The sequence below is a fragment of the Arachis ipaensis genome, chromosome B10 (assembly GCF_059453495.1).
Source record: "Arachis ipaensis isolate K30076 ecotype BB chromosome B10, ASM5945349v1, whole genome shotgun sequence".
Lineage (NCBI taxonomy): Eukaryota > Viridiplantae > Streptophyta > Magnoliopsida > Fabales > Fabaceae > Arachis > Arachis ipaensis.
In genome coordinates, this window is record NC_142435.1 from 4,763,432 (window position 1) to 4,783,278 (window position 19,847).

General features: G+C 31.0%; 3 protein-coding genes across 4 annotated transcripts; 1 reads left to right on the plus strand and 2 right to left on the minus strand.

The window, feature by feature from the left end:
* Positions 1-510: 510 nt before the first annotated feature.
* On the minus strand, positions 511-2,626 carry LOC148578993 (stem-specific protein TSJT1-like). The gene is made up of 4 exons (XM_088503901.1): positions 1,835-2,626; positions 1,362-1,602; positions 1,066-1,186; positions 511-956 (listed from the first exon to the last, which is right to left on the minus strand). The coding sequence occupies exons 1-4, from the start codon at positions 2,038-2,040 to the stop codon at positions 748-750; spliced, it is 777 nt and encodes a 258-aa protein (XP_088360027.1). The 5' UTR covers positions 2,041-2,626; the 3' UTR covers positions 511-747.
* A 363-nt stretch (positions 2,627-2,989) lies between these two features.
* Positions 2,990-8,613, minus strand: ALN (allantoinase). The gene is made up of 15 exons (XM_088503886.1): positions 8,160-8,613; positions 7,757-7,859; positions 7,429-7,549; positions 6,810-6,883; positions 6,328-6,404; positions 6,144-6,180; positions 5,984-6,069; positions 5,814-5,873; positions 5,408-5,553; positions 4,976-5,102; positions 4,676-4,831; positions 4,481-4,591; positions 3,978-4,088; positions 3,538-3,636; positions 2,990-3,402 (listed from the first exon to the last, which is right to left on the minus strand). The coding sequence occupies exons 1-15, from the start codon at positions 8,268-8,270 to the stop codon at positions 3,274-3,276; spliced, it is 1,548 nt and encodes a 515-aa protein (XP_088360012.1). The 5' UTR covers positions 8,271-8,613; the 3' UTR covers positions 2,990-3,273.
* A 3,245-nt stretch (positions 8,614-11,858) lies between these two features.
* On the plus strand, positions 11,859-14,588 carry LOC107622196 (putative FBD-associated F-box protein At5g56440). Of its 2 annotated transcripts, none has more exons than XM_016324081.3 (5): positions 11,859-12,003; positions 12,212-13,113; positions 13,220-13,369; positions 13,461-13,759; positions 14,183-14,588. In XM_016324081.3, the coding sequence occupies exons 2-4, from the start codon at positions 12,244-12,246 to the stop codon at positions 13,737-13,739; spliced, it is 1,299 nt and encodes a 432-aa protein (XP_016179567.1). In that variant the 5' UTR covers positions 11,859-12,003; positions 12,212-12,243; the 3' UTR covers positions 13,740-13,759; positions 14,183-14,588. The 2 variants fall into 2 exon arrangements, with proteins under 2 accessions (XP_016179567.1, XP_016179568.1); XM_016324082.3 differs by having other exon boundaries at positions 14,322-14,358.
* Positions 14,589-19,847: the final 5,259 nt, after the last annotated feature.

The following is a 19,847-nucleotide window of genomic DNA, read 5'->3' on the forward strand; positions in this document are numbered from 1 at the left end:
GATATATAAACACTTGACATCCCCCACCAACAATAGGAAAATCCCAACAACATTTCAGAAAATGGCCACGCCAAAATACTTAGGATATTTACTCATTTTGAGTATGGTATTATTATTCTGTGAAGCAAGCAGGGTCCCTCCAGCTCCAAAACGTTCTTCATATGATAACGTTGCTAATCCTGAAGATGAACCTGATGATGTTACAGTGCCAAGTACTGGCATGGATTCCAATAATATGATGGCTTGTACACCTCTTGATTGTCTATCCGCAGATGGACGATGTGGTGTGGTATATGTCAAGCTGGTGCCTCAACCAAACAACACCGCTCAACTCGATGGAAACAGTGCTATGGCTATGGCCCCACCATTAGGTTAATGAAGTGAAACCATGCTTCAAAGTTCTTACTATATGAAATAGAAACTAAGTTCATACTGTAAAAGCATGTGTCTACTTTTTTTATATATTACCTCAATAATTGCTTAATCATATGTACAAGCAAGTACTGTGGGTTTCAATAACACTTATCAAGTTTATTCTATTAAGCTCATTGTTGTTTGTAGACAGTCATAATTACACTTTACTCTTCATAAGTATACACCACATACACTAATTCTTGAACTTTAAAAATGCACAAAAATAACACACATTTATTAAAGTTTATAAAACTTAGCATTAACAGAAACTAATTAGTCCATGATGTAGAGGCATAATGTCTAATATGTTAAAGACTTTGGTTTGACAAGTGATCAAAGCTTTTGTTCTCCCTTGATCATAGCAGTATCTGCCCAATTTGATGCACTTCCCCTGCGAGGAATGCTTGGAATCTTTGTGTAGAGATCCACCTGAAAATATACACCAAAGATATTTCCACTGTCATCTTCATGTGCTATTCCTCGAACCTTGTGAAGTGGATGATCAAAGTTTGTTAACCCACTTCCACTTATGAAAATGCACCCTGCATTATTCCAATTCAACAAGTAAATCAAACAACACAGTTTGCTAATTCTGTTATCAAATGAGAGTTAGACAAGAAAACTTGTTTGTAGAGATGAATTTGAACTAACCTTGAGGAAAATGTGAACAAGCTTTTCCACATCCTTCTCTAATGATTTGAAGATCATCAGAACAAACCAAGGAACCATCACTTGCCAATCCCCACTCCAGATTCACACCTCCATCTCGATCCTATAATATTAGCAACAATTTCATCAGAACACACAAAATCTAGTGGACATCTTAGAAGAACACACAAAACCTAGCAACAATGTTTCTCACTATATCTGTGACAGTCTCCAAATGCATGCATAGAATTAAAGCCAAAATGGACTCTATCCCCATGAAACTTTTGTTGATAACTCACCCTTGCTACAAAAAGATTGTTAGTTCTGGCATCAAAGATGGTGAATGCGAACTTTCCATCAAGATCTTTAACAACTTGGTCAGGTGGGTAGGGAGCTCGGTCTCTTAAGGCCTTATAAGCTTCAACCACAATCATAGCTTCTGTTGCTTGTCTTTGGAGGCCATAGTGATGTCTAAGCTCAGCTATGTTTGCTAGTGCTCCCACAAATATGCAAAATATGTCGTCTAAAACAACAATAGACCTGAAACAAAACCAATTAAGGGGCAAAAAAAAAAAAAAGAAAGAGGAACTGTTGCAAGAGCATAGTTCATAGCATCATCATCATGAAATCAAAACATGATGAGAATCAAGCTTCTGAAATTTAAACTTCTAGCCAGATGCATCTTTTACTATATAAAGCCATATCAGAATACATGTTTATACAGAAATCATACACATAACAAACTGAATGAAAAGCCTTGAATTGAATGTACCTGGGGTGCGTTGGAGTCTCCTGTTGATGGGACAAAGCCATGAAATTTCCATGAGGGAGGTTATAAACAGTAGAATCCGGCCACAAAGATTTAAACTTGTCCACAATTTCTTCTGGAGTCATCATTGGATCATTGTTGGAAGCCATTGCCGGAAGCCTCAGCTCCTCAGGTGGCTTTGCAGCTTCCTTTGCAAACACTGCCAACATCTCTTTCTTTTTTTCTTTTGTTCAGATCACAAATTTATTAGTACCACTAACTACTATTCAGTTGTGTTGTGAATTGTGATCACCCCTGAAGCTTTGTATGGGACATACATACATATATATACATAAAGAGCTAATTAATCAGGGTTGTAATTGCAAACTGCAGAGTTATGTGACATGGTAGTAGCATCCAAAAATTATTCCATGTTAGCACATAGAAATAGAAGTATGGTGGTAATTGATAATGTGTGTATGTGGCAGCCTCATAAGACGGTTTTCAGATATGAGGATGATACGTGTGATAATACGCAACCTAAGTTAACAACTACAACGGTGTGTCACAGTGCACAGTTTTCTATACTATTCCCTTGCAGACTCTGCAGAGTTGAATCCAAATGGTGTTACTATTGTTTTGGTTTTGGTTATGATTTTTCTTTTTAAAGGGGAATTATATGTTTAATATTGTAATCTGTATAATAATATATATATTTTTCATATCAAATAAAGTGCAGAGTATGGACTACTATGTGTGCAACTGATAAGAGTGTTCTGGGTCTTTCTTCCAATGTCTTATCCTCCTACTATTATTATGTAAGCAAAATTGGTTCACCTAATTGTAGTACTTGGACTGTTGACCCTACCATTAAAAAATTTCAAAAAGTTTTCTTGAATAAATTAGTGGTGTGTCACTGTCATTCTATGGCATTCTAGCACCTTATCATACAGTTTTAATTTTCAAACCTTTTTTTTTTTTGAAGAAACATCTAGATGGTTCAGGCTCCATTCATAAATCAAATTTATCCTTTTTATTTAATAATTCAAATTATATTCTTCCAATCAACGTTCAAGCTAGGGAAAACGTCTAGAATTGGAAGACAACTTTGTATTTCTCACAAGCTATTAACATTGACTACATAGTTATTTGATAAAATAATTAAAAGTATAACTCAACTTTACAAGTGCTATTGAATTATTATTACTAAAATTATGTGGAAGATTACAGAAAACTAAACTTCGAAATGTTCTAACAAGAAAGGTTTTGAGAAATTTTAGTGTTCAAACATGCATACAGCAATAATATAAACTACAACACTAATCTTAATCTATAGCTTGGAGAAGGAGAATGTTATCTCTTATTTATGACACAAGCCAAATAGCATAGCATCTTTGGAACCCCTCTATAGCATGGATTAGGATCATGCAGGATAAATTACATTAACCAAACTTTGAACCAATTCATTTGGCTAGAATTGGAACACCGCAGGCTGCAGAAGCATGCTTCCCCTCCTTAAATACAAGGTTTCCTCTAACAAAAGTGTCCAAAACTTTTCCGGATAACCGTGTTCCCATATAAGCAGAGAGGCTCTATATATCAAAGATTAAAGCACAAGGGAGTCACAAAAGCAGCATAGTTAGTATAACATATTTTATGTAAATATAAAACAAAAACAACAAAGTCTTATCCTATTAGGTGAAGTTGGCAAAAAAACTGTGACGTACAGGATGTTTAAGGAAAATGGGATAATTTTCGTTCACATCAAACTCCACCTCTGGTTGCCACACTACAATGTCTGCATGGTATCCAACTGCAATGGTTCCCTAAAACATCAATGGAACAAAAGTCAGATTTGAACTTGCATTTATTTGCATAGATACAGATTGGCTTGACAACATCATATGCAAACAAAGGTTTTCCAGTAAGATGCCAAACAGAACTTCTCTTAGACGCTTAGACAATCTGTCATGTGCTCTAATCTAATCACTCACTTCAAGAGAATAGTTCTGATAGATCACAATCAGAATGCTTTATTTATTTATTTTCCTTTGAAGTATCGATAGATCACAACTGGTTTTCTTTTACAGAGTATTCACCCCAAAACAAAAAACTTCTAATTTTGCAATACCAAACTGAGCGCAGAAGGAAATTCCAATCACCTCACCTTTGATTCTATTCCTGCAAATGCTGCGGGTTTCTTGCTCCACAATAACGATAATTGCTCCAGAGTCAATCCATATTTCTTTCCATATGACCATGTCACTGGAAGATCAAACTACAGGTATCCCAGTATAAAATCATTCAGTCTATAGGCCAGTAGTATTAGTTACATATTTGCAAGACATCGGCTTCAACTGAAAAAGGAACTAACAGACTTTCTGATTAAAATCTTGGTTAATTCCACCAAAATGGCCCTTAGGACTAGTAAAACTGCACCTGGTAGTCATGAGTTACACCATTTGTTATTTCAATAAATAAGCATTCCTATATATTTATTCTTATTTACTATTGCCATGATTAAACAAAATGACAAAATGCCATCAAACTCCCCCAGATATTCTTTTTTAATATTACCATGGTTAAACAATTGTGTGCATTCATCTATCTGTTTGTAGACTTCTAACGTTTTATTGTATTGCAATGAGAACACATTTTAACTCATCTAACCTGCAAACCTGAAATGCCACCCCAAGCCCTCAAGAAGTCACCCTCCTCAAGAAGCTTGAGTTCTGGCACAGTAGGTGAATGATCAGAAGTCAAAAAATCAATGTGCCCTTCCTGAAATGAAGAATAAAACTTGTAAAACTGAAGTGTTTGAAGATGATTAAAGACAATACTTGGTACTGTGGTGTACAAGCATACCAGTACAGCCTCCCGCAGTTTCTCTCTGTTGTGTGCATCTCGAATGGGTGGGGAACACTTAAAACGAGTATCTCCATCCGGTATCTCTTCAGATGAAAAAGCTAAGTAATGGGAGCATGTCTCAACACTTATGCTGTCACCTCGACGTTTTGCTTCCTGTAAAATATAAATGCATGAATAGCACTCTCATGAAGGGAAAAGTTTGCTAAAGTTTTTGAAATAGGAAAAGCAGAGTAATGACAAAAAAATTCAAAAGAAGACAATATTTTAAATGTTAAAAAGGAACATATGATATAATACCTTAATCATATCTAGGGAAAGACTGGAATCAGACAAGTGGACAATGTGAACATGCGCTCCTTCTAAAGGTCCTCCGACTATAGTGTCCTTCGTAACACCCACAAGTTCTTTAATAGCAGCCTGCTCCCTGGTCAAGCAAAAGAAGATGTTTGGATTTCATATCAGGAAAACATAATGGATGTTTGATATAAATTAGTTTTTCATAGAATATTCACATAATATCCTACGACGTAGGAATAATTTAACAGCCACTTCCCTTTATACAATGAGAATAGCTAATCATGTCATGGAAAACTCGGACAGGTTTAAGCTAGACTAACAAGTTCATGTTAATACAGAAAGAAAAAGCATAATATCATTTATCTTGACCGAGCCTATTAGTGCAATAGGATGGTTGTTACTCAAAGAACGAAGATATATATAATGTCTTACCATGAAGGGGGCCTAGTGTTGAGATAGGTCAAATAAACTCGAGGGTCTCTATTATCTTTGAGTTCCGAATGACTTTCGGAATCTAGTTGAATCTCAGCATGCACAATTAAAGGTCTTTTATATTTTGCCAACACAGGTAGTCCCTCCTTAAAAAGAAATAAATAAATAAATTGAACAATAAGAAATAAAAAATGTCTATTTCGTGTAAATAAGTAATATTTTGCCTAACTAGCAAGTGCTTTATGAATCAAAGTTAATGCAAGAATAGCACAGTATATCAAGCAAAACAAAAATCCCATGCCATATTAATACGATTTTCGAAATGACATGTAAGGAAATATGCAGAAGTACAAGGAACTGATGAAGAAAAAGAAAATCTGACTATCAATTCATAAGAGGAATTTACCTTGATGTGATCAATAGTAGTCATAGGAAAGTCATTAATTCCTGAAGGACACATAAAAGACTACAAACAAAAAAACAAAACAGGAGTCAGAGAGAAACACAACAGACTCTACCAATATGTCCTGAAGGGTTAATTAGTATTTCATGCTGCACAAGTTTTCAAAAGGCTACCTTTACACCAAGAACACCAGCACTTAAGAGGCCATCAAGAATACTGGTATTAAGTGCATTTTCAGGGACCAGGCCTCCCCAAAACCCTGTTGCAGATTAAAATTATATATATTCAGAAGCTCAATCAACTGTATGTGAAGGTAAAATTTGCTGATCATACCCGCATCAACATGGAGTTTCTTATTTGCAGCTTCAAGCTGCGTAAAAAAGTTAAAGATCATGTTAGCAAATGAAAATTTAACTCAGTTCTACAGTCAACCATAAGTGACCTGTCAATTTTCACTTTCAGGAAATTTAAAGAAAAAAGGAAAAAAAAATATATGCATCTGATCGATCATTGATACCTTAAGTTCTAGCGTTTCCTTAGACACAGTTGTAGGGTGATTGTTTAGAGGCATGTCAACCACTGTTGTCACGCCACCTGATATAGCAGAGAGTTATAATAGATCTATATAATTCATATTAACCAAACTAAAGAAGTCATCCATATCAACAACAAAACAACAATCAGGATGACCATTATGACGGAACCACTACAACAATAAACCCTTCTCCCACTAGGCGAGATCGGCTAAAATGGAACCACAATGAAGAGCGGAGAAAGTTATCAGAGTCATTTGTCATCCACTAACATCTGCTGGGGACTGATACAGCATGATATGCATATTTACATACCAAGGTATTGTTTTTCTTTGCATTTAGCTTGCAATTAGATGTTCTTAAGCAGTTTTGGAAAGAAACGGGTATTCTTCTGATATATCCAATCAAGTCCGAAGTTATTCAAATAGAAAATCTGTAGACCAAGAGAAGAAGAATATATGCATACCAGCAGCAGCAGCTCTAGTACCAGTAACAAATCCCTCCCATTCAGTTCTCCCAGGTTCATCAAGATGTACATGCCTGCCATGGCAAAAAATTTATATGGTGAAAGAAAGAGAAAAGTTTCTTTCTATCAGGAAATCATTCCTCTTTTTCACTTTCAGTTCCTATGTATAAAATATGATAATCTTATCATACCTCGTGTGCATAATCTAATTATTCACAATGAACTTTAATCAAAATGAACCCTTGAGATACATGAGACAAGTCTCAAGCAAGCAAAATCTATTAAAACCCATTCCCCATGTCATTTTTAGCTAAATTTTTTTATCATGTTTTCAAAAGAAGCAACTGGAGAAGTGAGAATACATGGCAAGATATATAGCCTAACTCATTTGTATTCCACAGACAGATCTACTGCTCTACATTGCAAATAACAAACTTCAATTTTCAATAGTCAGTCTGTGTACATTGGCCTGTTTTCAGGAACATTTCAATTTCCTGCATATCCAGGGTTGGTATCACTTTTCACTATTGACGATTGAGTTAAATAATTGAACATACATATATAGAACAGGGATTTAAAATAATACTAAACAACAGAGGAAGACGATTGCACATCTTACACATCGATCAAGCCGGGCATGACAACAGCCTCTCCATAATCAATAACCTCTTCTTGCCTAGAATTCCCCTGCTTACCATATCCTTCAACAACAGATACAATCTTCCCTTCATTTATCTCCACTGTTTATTTTCACAACTAAAATCAATCAACACATGTATACAGTGATATCTAGATTTTTTTTATTATACACGAGGATAATATGATGTTAAGAGATTTTTTTATTATAGATTTGATCTTTTCAGACAACTTTACTTTACAGAAAAACCTTTACAACCCACAAGTTAAAACTGAAAAGAAAGTGATGATAAAAAGAATAAAGAATAGACCTGAGCCAGAAATGAAGCCTTGTGGGGTCAGAATGCGCTTGCTGGATATCCAATAGTGTCGAAAGGGAAGAAGGCTGCACTCATTATCATCATCAACTGGTAACTGTGCCACAACAACAAACACACATCATTCAAACTGTTACAACATCCTCTTCCATTTTCAGACCTTCACACCATGACATTCAAAACTCAAAACATGAAACACATAAAACACTAATTTTCTACAAGTCCAATACTTCAACACTTCTTGCCAGAGTAGGTACTTTTTTCAAACATGTATGCTGCATAACTCCGAAGTAACAATTCAGTTAAAAGATTACTGATTCTGTTCAGAGATAATCATGAATCTCAAAATAAATAAATAAATAAGCAATTTTTAATAGAAATTGAGGGAATAGTGAACCTTTATAAAAGGAGAAAATTGAGCCTTGTAGGAATCCTGCAAGTAGAAGAATGTAACGAAGGCAACAAGCAGTGCAAAAAGGGGTAACACTCTCCACACAAAATTATCCATTTCTGATTCACACACTTCACTTTTGATTATTCCTTCAATTCTTCAAACTATATATAATAATACTCTGCATAGTGTACACATTCACATACCTACTTCACTAATCACTAATCACTAATCACCGTATAATTTTTGTTTCTAAGTCAAATGACATGAAATTAAGCAATGTTTTCAATTGATGAATTTGACCAGCTGGTTCAACTAAAATTGATGTAGTTTCGTCAACTTATATATATATATATATATATATTAGGGTTGGAAAATTTTGAAGGAGAATATTAGTAAAATTGGGTTAATCTCCCGACAAAATGTTCCCAAAATTGTTATCCATAAAACTGAATAATTTGAAAATACAATAAAAAATAATAAATGTTATATTTTTTATAAATAATTAAAAAAATTTATATTTAATAAATAATTTATTCATTAAATCTAATTTTTTGTGATAATATTTGAATAAATATTTAAAAAATTTATAACAAAATTTAAAATAAAAATTAATTTTTAAATTTTTTTATTTTTTAAAAAAGATGTCTTTCCTAATCTTAACAAAAAATTACCAAAATTTTAATAATAAAAATATCTTATTTTAAATTATAATTATAAAAATTTATATTAAAAATTGATCTCTAAATTTATTTTTTGAATATATATTTAATATCTATTTTTTTATCATTTTTTAAATCTTTCCTCATAACTTAGTTGTCTAGGATCTTTTGAAATTCATCTTAGTAATTTACTTCAATAAAATCTCAGAAACCATGTGCTAATGAGTGATGAGTGATGACATAGATCAACGCTACATTAATAATACGAAGTCTTGGTGGGCATTTTAGTAATTCCACCAAGAAATCTTTTTTTTTTTTTACGGTATCTTCCGTCTAATATATTAAAAATTAATTTTTGACGAATTTAAATTTTATTTAAAAATTTATAAACTATTCTATTTCTTCACCTAATTGTCATAAACAAAATTAAGGAAAAACACTCAAATTTATTGATAACAGAGTTAAGACTAGACATTTATTTTTAATATTTTTAAAATTTTTGAAAATTAATTTCGGATTAATCTCTTGATCGTTTTAAAACTTGTAAAAATTTATTTATAGCATGTATATTAAAAATTTAATTATACTATTATATATTAAAATCAGCTATTATTTATTTGTATAAAATACATATTAAAATATATTTTAAAAATACAGAATATATATTTAAAATTAATCATGCTAGATGAAGATGACTACAGACAAAGGAAATGTCATTGTCGGTTATGTCTTTATCTCTGATTAACAAATCTCAGTTTTAGAAAGAAATCTTTTATCTTTTATGTAAAATATTTATTTTGCCTTCTTAGTTTATGATTTTGTTTTGATTTTGGTTTATGGTCTTCGCTCCTTACTTTTAAGTTTGTTCTAATTTTGTTATATTTTTTGGGTTTATTCTAGAATTCGTCATATTTAACCGTTGTAAGCTCTATCTTGTTACGGTCCGAATCCAAGTTGTTTTTTTTTTCCCCCTCTACTTGAACATAACGTAAATTATTGAGGTAGTTGATGTCGATGCCATTATGATAGGTGAATAGTAGAAAAGAAAGAAAGTAGCTAAAATGATGGCAATAAAAAATTATAAAAGTTTAAAATTTGAAAAAAAGAGATATGAGGAGAGTTTAAGTTAAAAATAAAAGTACAGATAATTTGAATATTTTTTAAAAAATCAACAAAAATAAATAATTTTTTGGGTACAAATTATTTTTTTTATAAATACTTTTTTAGTATTTATAAAATTCATATGTGCATTGATTATTTTGTCTTTTTAGTTAATCAAAAGTACAAAAATATTTTTTATCTTTTAAAATATAAAACATTTAAATATTTTAATCCAAAATATATAAAAATAAATAAATTCACCAAAAATATTTAAATTAAATATTTTATATTTTAAAATTTTAAAATATATTTTTATATTTTTAATTAATCAATTATTTATTTATTTTTTTAATTAAAAGACTAAGGTCTCTACAAATTAAATTAAACTCTTTTTCTACCCTAAATGCCCTTATCCTGTGTCCCAAACCAATGGTACAGTAGCCGTGTTTGGGATTTGAATTACGGAATTTTTCTTATAACAAATTGAATATATTATAATTAAAAATTTAAATATAATAATAAAATAATAATATTATATTACGTTATGTAGTTTGAATAATTTTAAAAAGTAGATTTAAAAATTTATCTAATTCATGTATTTATTAAAAATAAAATTTAATGAAATTTAAATTATACAATTTTATTTATATATCTTTCATTGTTTTAAAAAATACAAAAAATTATAATGTTAAAGTATATCATTTATTATATTTTTATGTAGAAAAAAATTAGCCATAAATTAATTTTGGTAATATATAAATTACTAGAGTAAAGTATCGTTTTTGTTCCCAACGTTTGTGGTAAGCCCTATTTGTATCCCTAACGTTTAAATCGTCCTATTTGTATCCTTAACGTTTATAAAAGTGATTCAATGTTATCCTACTATCAATTATACTAACAAATCAGATTATATTTTTCAATTATTCTCACTTAGATGTATTCATTCTCAATTAGGTCTTACTTGGATGTGGTCGATTTTAATATTATACACACTATTTGTGTTTAGATTCAATTATGTCCCTAGAAAAGTGAATTATGTAAATATTGTAGGAATTAGTTTCAACATTTGATGAGTTATTTTTCGGAATAGATCATCGATTCTATCCCAAACATTTATATTCTAACTTGAAGAAGAGATTTTTAAAACTCAAACTAAAGCGCTCATGATGTGTAATTGACGGCAGGATAACATTGAATCACTTTTACAAACGTTAGGGATACAAATAAGACGATTTAAACGTTAGGGATACAAATAGAATTTACCCCAAACGTTGGGGACAAAAACGATACTTTACTCAAATTATTAAATTAAATAAAATTATTAAAACAAATTTTTTAACGGTCATAGATTTTTAAAATGTTGAATGTATGAAATTGATAATAATTTATATTATTAATTATTTAGTATTATTAATTATTAATTGAAAATATATCAATAATTCATTTTATATGTGTATATTATTTTAATATCTAATAAATTAATCAAATTAATTAGTTGATATAAATAATTAATATAGTTTATTTACTTTAATAAATTAAAAATATATTAAAAAATATACTATACCAATTTTATCATCAAATACAAAAAATTTATTTTAATATAATATAATAGAATAATAGAGGATAGATTTTAAAACTCTTAATCACTAAAACTAAACAAAAATGACAACACTAAAACGTTAATTATTTGACCATACTGTCAATATTTTTTTTTTTTAAATAAAAGCAAGATTATTAACGTTTTCATAAATGTGCATAATTAATTAATTATAAAATAATTTTTAGTAGAGAAGGAAGATGATTGAAAATAATGATAACTAATTTTTGTAGAAATATGTATATTGATTGTCCGTGATATTTTTATTTTTTATTTTTTTAAAAAAATGTTCACTGGTTCTCTCACCCAACTTTATATATAGAAATGGTCAAATAATCGCAAGTCGCACGCCAGTCGCCCGGTTCCTCTTTCCTTTCCCTCTCTATTATCGTTCTTATTTAAAATCTAAATACAGCTGCCGCCACTGCCGTCAAAACTCACAACCACGGCCCCACCGCTCTCCACTCGCCGGCAAATCACGGCACCGCTCGTACACCTCTTCTTTCTCTGAAATTCATTTTGTATTTTTGTTCATATTTGATTCATATCTTCTTTCAGTTTCCTTTTTTTTTATTTATTTATCTGATCATTGTTAGAATCTTAGTCCTCAAGCGGAACCAACCAAGAGTTAAATTGATTCCTTCGTTTTCACTAAATTGAAACCCTAACCCTAAATCTAATTGTAACCCTTTCTCCAGATACAAAATTGACAAAAGGCGAATCCATCAACATGGATAGGATCAGTTACTTACCGGACACTATTCTTTGCGACATTCTCTCATACCTCCCAACAAAACAAGCTGTATCCACCAGCATCCTCGGTCGCAGGTGGCGCCATGTTTGGGAGAATCTCCAAGTCCTTGACATAGATGATAGATCCTTTTGGTCCTCTGGGGAAGCCAGCTTTGATTCTTTTGTCAATGCTATTCTAGCTCTGCGCAATGCAGATTCGTATCCCATCGAAAAGTTCCGCCTCACTTGCGAAAAATTTGAAGAGGATGCCATCTCAACATGGCTTAATGCCGTCATTGGGCCCCGTCTTCAGGAACTAGATCTCAGCCTTAAAGTAAATGTAATGTTTGGAATCAACTTGCCTAAAGCCATATTCACGTGTACATCACTTAAGTCCCTTGTTTTGCAAGGTGATATTTCATTGTATTATGGTCCAGAGTTTCCAGATGTATATCTGCCATCCCTCAAGAACCTAGAGTTGAATATTTCCCGTGTGGACAACAAGTTTTTATCTGGCTGTCCTGTTCTTGAAAATCTTAAGCTCATTCTACAAGGTTATGTTTATATACCTACAATTCAGATGCCCCAGACATTGAAGAGTTTAACCTTTGAAGATTACTCTATCGTGTGTGATGAGATTAACCATCGTGTGATAGACACACCATCTCTTGAATACCTCCATGTGAAAATAGTGACGCCGGTGTTTTCTGAGCTACAGATTTCGGTTAGCCATTTTCCCAACATGGTGGAGGCACATGTTGATATTCGTGAAGAACACAAACTTGATGAACATGTCTGTTGGGTGCCCATGCTTCTCCAGGCACTTCGTGAAACAAAGTTGTTGGCACTGAAACCTTACACAACACGGGTAACATGCTTATTATAATCCCATGATTCCTCAAGCTTAATGTTTGATATAACTCTATAATTTTGAATTAGGAATTATATTTAATGTCTAGTTATCTTCTACACAGTGCTTATTTAGTGCTCCAGCTTTCAAGTTTCCAGAATTTCACCGTTTGCTCAATCTAGAGCTTGATATTCCATTTTTCAACACAAACTTCCTGCTAAACTTCCTTCACAGCTGTCATGTACTTGAAGCTCTCGTAATTCGTATTTGGGAGGTATGAATGCATTTCAAGTTAAATCTAGTGTCTCTATTTACTTTTTGTTGTTTGCCTGAGTCTAATGAGAAGTGTTGTTTTTTGTTATCAGGAAGTCTATGTCCGCACCATGGACTATAATGGACCAACACCACCAACCATGGTTCCCAGTTGTGTGACATCACATCTCAAGAGTTTTGAGTTTAGAGAATATCAAAATGCTGCAGATGAATATGAATTTGTTGCATATCTTTTACAAGCAGGACTTGTTTTGAAGACAGTGACAATTCATCTTAAATCTGGTTTTGACCGAGAGACAAAGTACAATATTGTCAGGGGTTTATCTGTTATACCGAGGGGCTCTACAATATGTCAGCTAAATTTTCATTGATCAAAATCCCATTTAACATGGTATGAACTCACACTATCTCTATCCTTATCCTTTGTTGTTCGTTGATCAAAACTGTTGACATGATATCATCTTGGAGTCTTAGAGTTTTATATTATTAAAATTGCAGAACATTGAGTCAATTTTAGGGCCAGTGTTCCACCTAAATTCTTGAATATTTGTCGATGCTTGTGAATACTTCTTACCGAATATCATGCTTATGAATAAATTTGTCTGGTGCCCTGTTCCTTGAGAAATAATGAAATATGCACTTGAACATTATCGGTGGTTTGGATTCGCTAACTTTGATATTGACAATGACAAGTATTTTCAATTCTTTGTTTCATGCATAATTTTTTTTTTGGTCCCTCAACCTTGGAAATTTATATATGCCGTTTAATGCTATAATTTGCATAGGCTCTTGAATATATCGATTTACGATGCAGGATGATGGCATCTCTACTCTCTGGGAAACCTGCCAAACGTTTGCTTGTTTTATGGTTATATTCACAAAACATGTGGGCTGCTATTTAACCGTGTTGCTAGATTAAACCACTCTATACCCACCAGCGTCCTGTCTCGCAGGTGGCGCTGCCTCTGGAAGGAGCTCCCGGTCTTGGACAACTAGAGTTGTTTGTTTTGACCAAAATGATAGTTAAATGCTTACATTTGATTTTCTTCTGTTGACCTATTCGATATGGTAATTACAAGGATGTAAAATTGATTAAACCTCATAAAATCTATGTCTAGCCGTCTAGGTACATTATTCTTCAAGGACTCAAATGAAAAAGAATAGCTAAAAATTTTAACCTGCGGTAGCAGACCCAGTAATTTGAGACATATATTCATGAATTTGACAAATGTTATTTATATTTGGCAAAAGATCATTTTTGTCGTCCGCATTTTGCATGATTGTTTGCAGTGCTTTTGGATCAATTTTAAAGAATTAAACTGAACATTTATCTGGTTTGAAATATATAATTTGTAATAGTTTAGATAAGATCAGTTTATTTAATTTAAAAAAAAAAATTAGATTCGTAAAGTGAATAAATAAATCTTATTTTATAAAATATTTATAAATTAATAATAATACTTAAATAAGATAAAAATATGTAGTAAATAAAAAATATAATTTAGAGTAAAAGATAAATAGATTTCTGACATTTTTTTTTCGGACATTTTCGTCTCTGAGTATTGAAAAATACTTTTAAGTCCCCGACGTCCTTAAGGTAGAGGTAGCGTTTGTTTTGAAGTAGTATCATGTTTGTATCATGTTTGTTGGCTCAGTACTAAAATTTCTGTCTCTGTCCTAAAATTTCAGTATTTCAGCACCTCCAAAAAGTGAGGACACATTGAAACTTTAATAATATTTTATACCTAAAATACCATCATTTCAATTAATTAATTCTAATTTTACCTTTTGTACAAATTAAATTAGAATTTCATTATTGTTTTAATTTCTGTCTCCCACTTTGCACCAAACATAATACTAAAATTTATTTCTGTCTCTTAGTCTCTGTCTCTCCACCAAACACTACCTAAAAGTTGGACGGATAAGTCCCTCCATCCAAATGTCTCCAACCCAACGAAAAGTGCTTGCTTGGCAGACTTCCCTCTTACGCGAACGCGTTGCCATGAATTTTTCACTTTGCATGCTTTTCTTTTTCATTTCTTTCGAGCTATTTTTGCCTTCAAAATTTTAGATCACTTAAACAAAAAAAATCTTCTATAATTTTTTAATTTAGTATCATTTTGGACTATACATTTTTATTATTTATGACTCTTTTGTTACTTATCATTAGTATATAATAAAAACAAAATAAAGTACAGTGAGAAGTATAATAAAAACAACAAAAAAACGAAAAAAATTTCATACAAACATAATATTATAATAATTACAACCAACAACATATGAACGCCTTTCGTTTTCCCCCCTTCGTCAGCCCTTGCCGCCTTCCTTAACAAGCCCTCGAGCCTCCTTTGCGCCGCCTTCTTCATAGAAGCCGCTGGATATGGGAAAATTTTCACATGTGCCAGGACACTTTACTGATATATTACTATGCCATAATGCAGAACCGTTGAGATATATATTAAAAAATTATAAAGGTGGAGATGGATTGGTAAAATTATATAGTAGGGTAAAGAGACAGAGGGTGTTGGCTGTTCTTCTTGAATGTGTTTTTTGTCTTTTTGTGAAGCCATTGTTTAGAACCAAGCCTTGGGAGTGTTGTGGTCTTGTGGGAGCCGATGCAAAGATTGGGAGAATGAGTAACACTATAACAACGAGAATATGAGATGGAACCATTAAATTGATGTGACAACAATAATATGTGACTATTTCAACAAATAAAATTTATATCCCAACTAAAAAAACAAATAAAATTTATATTAAGATGTTATTTTTTATTGCAACAAATAAAATATAAAATAAATAAATTATATTTTAATTTACGATATATGATAGATTATTTTATATAGCTATTAAAAATATGTTAAATAACTATGTTTGTTAAAAATATTATTAAAATAGATTTTTATTTAAAATATTACCTGTATAATTACATAAAATTTAAAAATATTACATGTATAATTACATACAAAGATGGATTCTTTTTATGAAAAAAAATTGTGAAATTTTTTAGTTGTTTAATATATACCTGAAAATAGTAATAAAAACAAAAAATAAACAATATTATTATTTTTTTAAATATCTAAAGAAATTAGATACGTCGGAATTATATATATATAACGGTATATACATATATATTTCATAATAAATTTATAATCATGTTATTTTTTATTTGTTTATAAGAGCAGGTAAAAAAAAAGTGAATTTGGTTTAATCAAGATAAATACGAACATTTTCAATATATATAAATAAAGCAATTATTTTTTACTACTATTTTATATGTTATTTATTTATATTTTAATATGTTCTATTATTAAGGTTATATTAGTATTTTTTAAAAGATTTTTTATTTTTATTTATTAAAATTCAAAATTTATAAAAAGTGATATATTTAATGTGTACAAGTTATTTTGGCTCATTTTAAACACTCATTGTTTGTAATTTGTCTTAATCGAATCAATTGATCATTAACCTATTTTTGTTTTAAGTTTTTGAATTTGGTAAAAATCATACACTCTAAGTTTAACTTATTATAAAAAATTATTTGTAAAATCGAATGCTAAGTTGATGCTAAAATGAATCGAATTTGGAACTCTTGTTTACATCAACGAAGACTTGCAAAAACACGTCTACCAAAAGAAATTAATATGTTTTGTGTTGTTCATAAGTCAGTGTTCAAGCCTAAATAAATGTGGTGTTAATTGTATAACATTGTTGTGAAATCAATTTATTTGAATTTGTAGAAGTTTATAATTTGATCGAAAACAATGTTAGGATAGTTCTCCATCCGATGAACATATAGATTTCCATGTTAAAATTCTAGTTTCACCATTGCCGACCACCATCTTCCATGTGTTACTGCCACGCTGGAGGCCGAACGGCTCAGTGCTGGTCGTTCTTGGTTTTTCGCTTGCCGCCTCATTTTTTTCCACGCTGAACCGCCTCTTATTTTGCCTATGTTCTGCTTCCCTTTGACGGTTGGTTTCGCCGTTTCAGTCTCCTTATCCGTTTTTAGATCTAGTTCACTGAGTTGCCTTGGTTCTTCTTCTTTTGTTGCTGCTCCTCCTCCATGACAGGAGGTTTTGGTTTGCGAAGGTCTTCCTTGGCTAATGGTACACCATCATTTTTGCTTCTACCTAAGCTTTGTAGTTTGACCGGAGTTTTTTCATTTTTTCTTCTATTTGAGTCTCTTTCCTCCAAATATCATTTTGTATGTCTCAACCATTTACTAGAGTGTCTCTAGCGTGATAATCTATGTAGGGGTGAACACGAGGTCGGGTTGGTTCGAATTTACGTATTTTTATGTATGTACCCGAACCAAACCAAATCGATTAAGAATGGATTGGTTCGGTTCGGATAATTAGGTACCCGATGAAACAAAAAATCATAAAAAAATGAAATTTTTATCTTAAAAATTCTGTAAGTACAATAAACATGTAAAATCAATAGAAATAATCCAATCATGTTAAACACCAAATATATTAAAAACTAAACACATTAAAATCCAAATATATTAAACACTAAAGACATTAAAATCCAAACATGTTAAACACCAAAGACATTAAAAGCTAAATATAAAAGTGCAATAGAGAGAAACTCAAAATCATTAAAAGGTATATATATATATATATATTAAATTTTTATTTTTTTATTTAATTAATATATGGTTGGATCCACGAGTTGGTTCGAATTCCGCACCCCAGAGCCGTTATCCGGATCAATTACTAGAGAGAGCCATTAATTTGGTTCAGATTGGACCCGATTTCCCGTTGGTTCCAGAATCAATTTAATTAGTTTGGTTCGGGTTCGAACAGATAATCGGATACTCGGTATCCATGCTCACCCCTAAATCTATGACAGTATCAATTACCATAAAACCAAGACCTTTACATATTCAATAATTTCATCATTTTAAATATCAATTTCATATATATATATATAGGAAAAGGTCCTCCCAATGCTCTAACGCCTACACCGGATATGGACTGAACTGTATCACGACATTCTGAACTCACGTACCGCTTTAATGGGCGAACAGCCCGATTTATGAAAAACCATATCATTCATCAAGAAAGAAAGATTTTTTCAAGAGAGTCTCCTATGAGATAGGGGTCTTGATTCCCATTAGTCGGGTCCTCACTCCTCCTCTAAAGCCCTGTCCCCTCCCTTAACTTAAGGAACCCCATATATCATAAAAACAAAAATAAAAGTCACATATATAATTACTCAAAATATTATATATTCTAATATTAACACAATCACATAAAAATTCATTCTCTCCCAAACACATGTTCATTGCCAAGAATAACAAAAACGCAAAAAAAAAATGACTTTTTTATTTTTACTGACAGAAAATGAAAAAATAGAAAAATAATTTTATCTCATTTTCGTTGATCATGTTTGCGTTACCTTTTAAAAATTATTTTCGTATTTATTGACTGCGAAAATGATATTAAATATATAAATTAGTAAATTTTTGTATTTTAAATTAAATTAAATTGATAAATAATTTTTTATTTAAATAAAAAAATCACTATTTTAATTAACATGCATTATAATGTAATAGTAGATAAAAGAAAATTATTTTTTAGTGGTTAAAGAAATTATGTGGTATTTATATAGTGATTAAAATGAGCCCAGTAGCTTGGCTCCTTCCCACTTTAGCTACCTATTTAAGTGGCTATTACTTTAAGATGTTTTCGTCTTTTCATCTACGGTTTTAAGGCTTCTTTTGTAATTCTCATACTTGCTATAAGACAAATTATGAACCTGCTACTTAACCGTACATGGCATAGCAATGTGCCACTAAAGTTGGCTGGCACATGTGAAAATCTTCCAATCGTATGAACAAAAAAATTATAATAAGTAAATAAAATTTATATAAATAAAATCAAATAAAAAATAAAAAAATTTATACACAATATAAATATAGTATAATAAAGAATAAAAAAATTTATATAAATAAAAAATAATAAAAATATCATAAAAATTAATTAAAAAAAAATTTATATTAATAATAGTTGTTATATGAATAAAAAGATGCAATAAAAATATAACATTAAAACACTAAAAAAATACAATAAAAAACATAAAAATCAAAATATAAAAGAGAGTACTAAAAATAATAAAAAAAATTAAAATATTTACCTTAGTGTAATTGAAACAAATCTAAAAGATTTTGATGAAAAAAAATTTGGAACGACAAAGAATTATTGTAAAAATTATATGATTACTTGCATTCTTTTTATAGAAGAAAATGAAGGGTAGAATTGGTAGAAAATGAATGAATTTCTCATCTAATTTTTCAATTGTATTCAACCTTCTCCAACGTAAACGTAAAAACTAGAATTTTTTGCTTCACATGAACGTTGCCAAACATAAAAATTGGACGTTCAAGACACTCAAACGGACTTCTCTCTTCCCAATGTGAATCCCAAACACACCCTAAATTGCTAAATTTAATTTACTTTTCTCCCATTCGA

What these genes read in the sequence shown, in the direction of transcription:
- LOC107622196 (XM_016324081.3), top strand. Translation starts at nt 12,244, where the DNA reads ATGGATAGGATCAGTTACTTACCGGACACTATTCTTTGCGACATTCTC. An exon ending in TGAAACCTTACACAACACGG is followed by an intron (nt 13,114 to 13,219) that starts GTAACATGCTTA and finishes TCTTCTACACAG; the next exon opens with TGCTTATTTAGTGCTCCAGC. An exon ending in TCGTAATTCGTATTTGGGAG is followed by an intron (nt 13,370 to 13,460) that starts GTATGAATGCAT and finishes TTTTGTTATCAG; the next exon opens with GAAGTCTATGTCCGCACCAT.
- LOC148578993 (XM_088503901.1), bottom strand. Translation starts at nt 2,040, where the DNA reads ATGTTGGCAGTGTTTGCAAAGGAAGCTGCAAAGCCACCTGAGGAGCTG. An exon ending in ACAATCTTTTTGTAGCAAGG is followed by an intron (nt 1,187 to 1,361) that starts GTGAGTTATCAA and finishes CTAATATTATAG; the next exon opens with GATCGAGATGGAGGTGTGAA. An exon ending in TTGTTCACATTTTCCTCAAG is followed by an intron (nt 957 to 1,065) that starts GTTAGTTCAAAT and finishes GGAATAATGCAG; the next exon opens with GGTGCATTTTCATAAGTGGA.
- ALN (XM_088503886.1), bottom strand. Translation starts at nt 8,270, where the DNA reads ATGGATAATTTTGTGTGGAGAGTGTTACCCCTTTTTGCACTGCTTGTT. An exon ending in GAAACTCCATGTTGATGCGG is followed by an intron (nt 6,070 to 6,143) that starts GTATGATCAGCA and finishes AATCTGCAACAG; the next exon opens with GGTTTTGGGGAGGCCTGGTC. An exon ending in CTACTATTGATCACATCAAG is followed by an intron (nt 5,554 to 5,813) that starts GTAAATTCCTCT and finishes TTTCTTTTTAAG; the next exon opens with GAGGGACTACCTGTGTTGGC.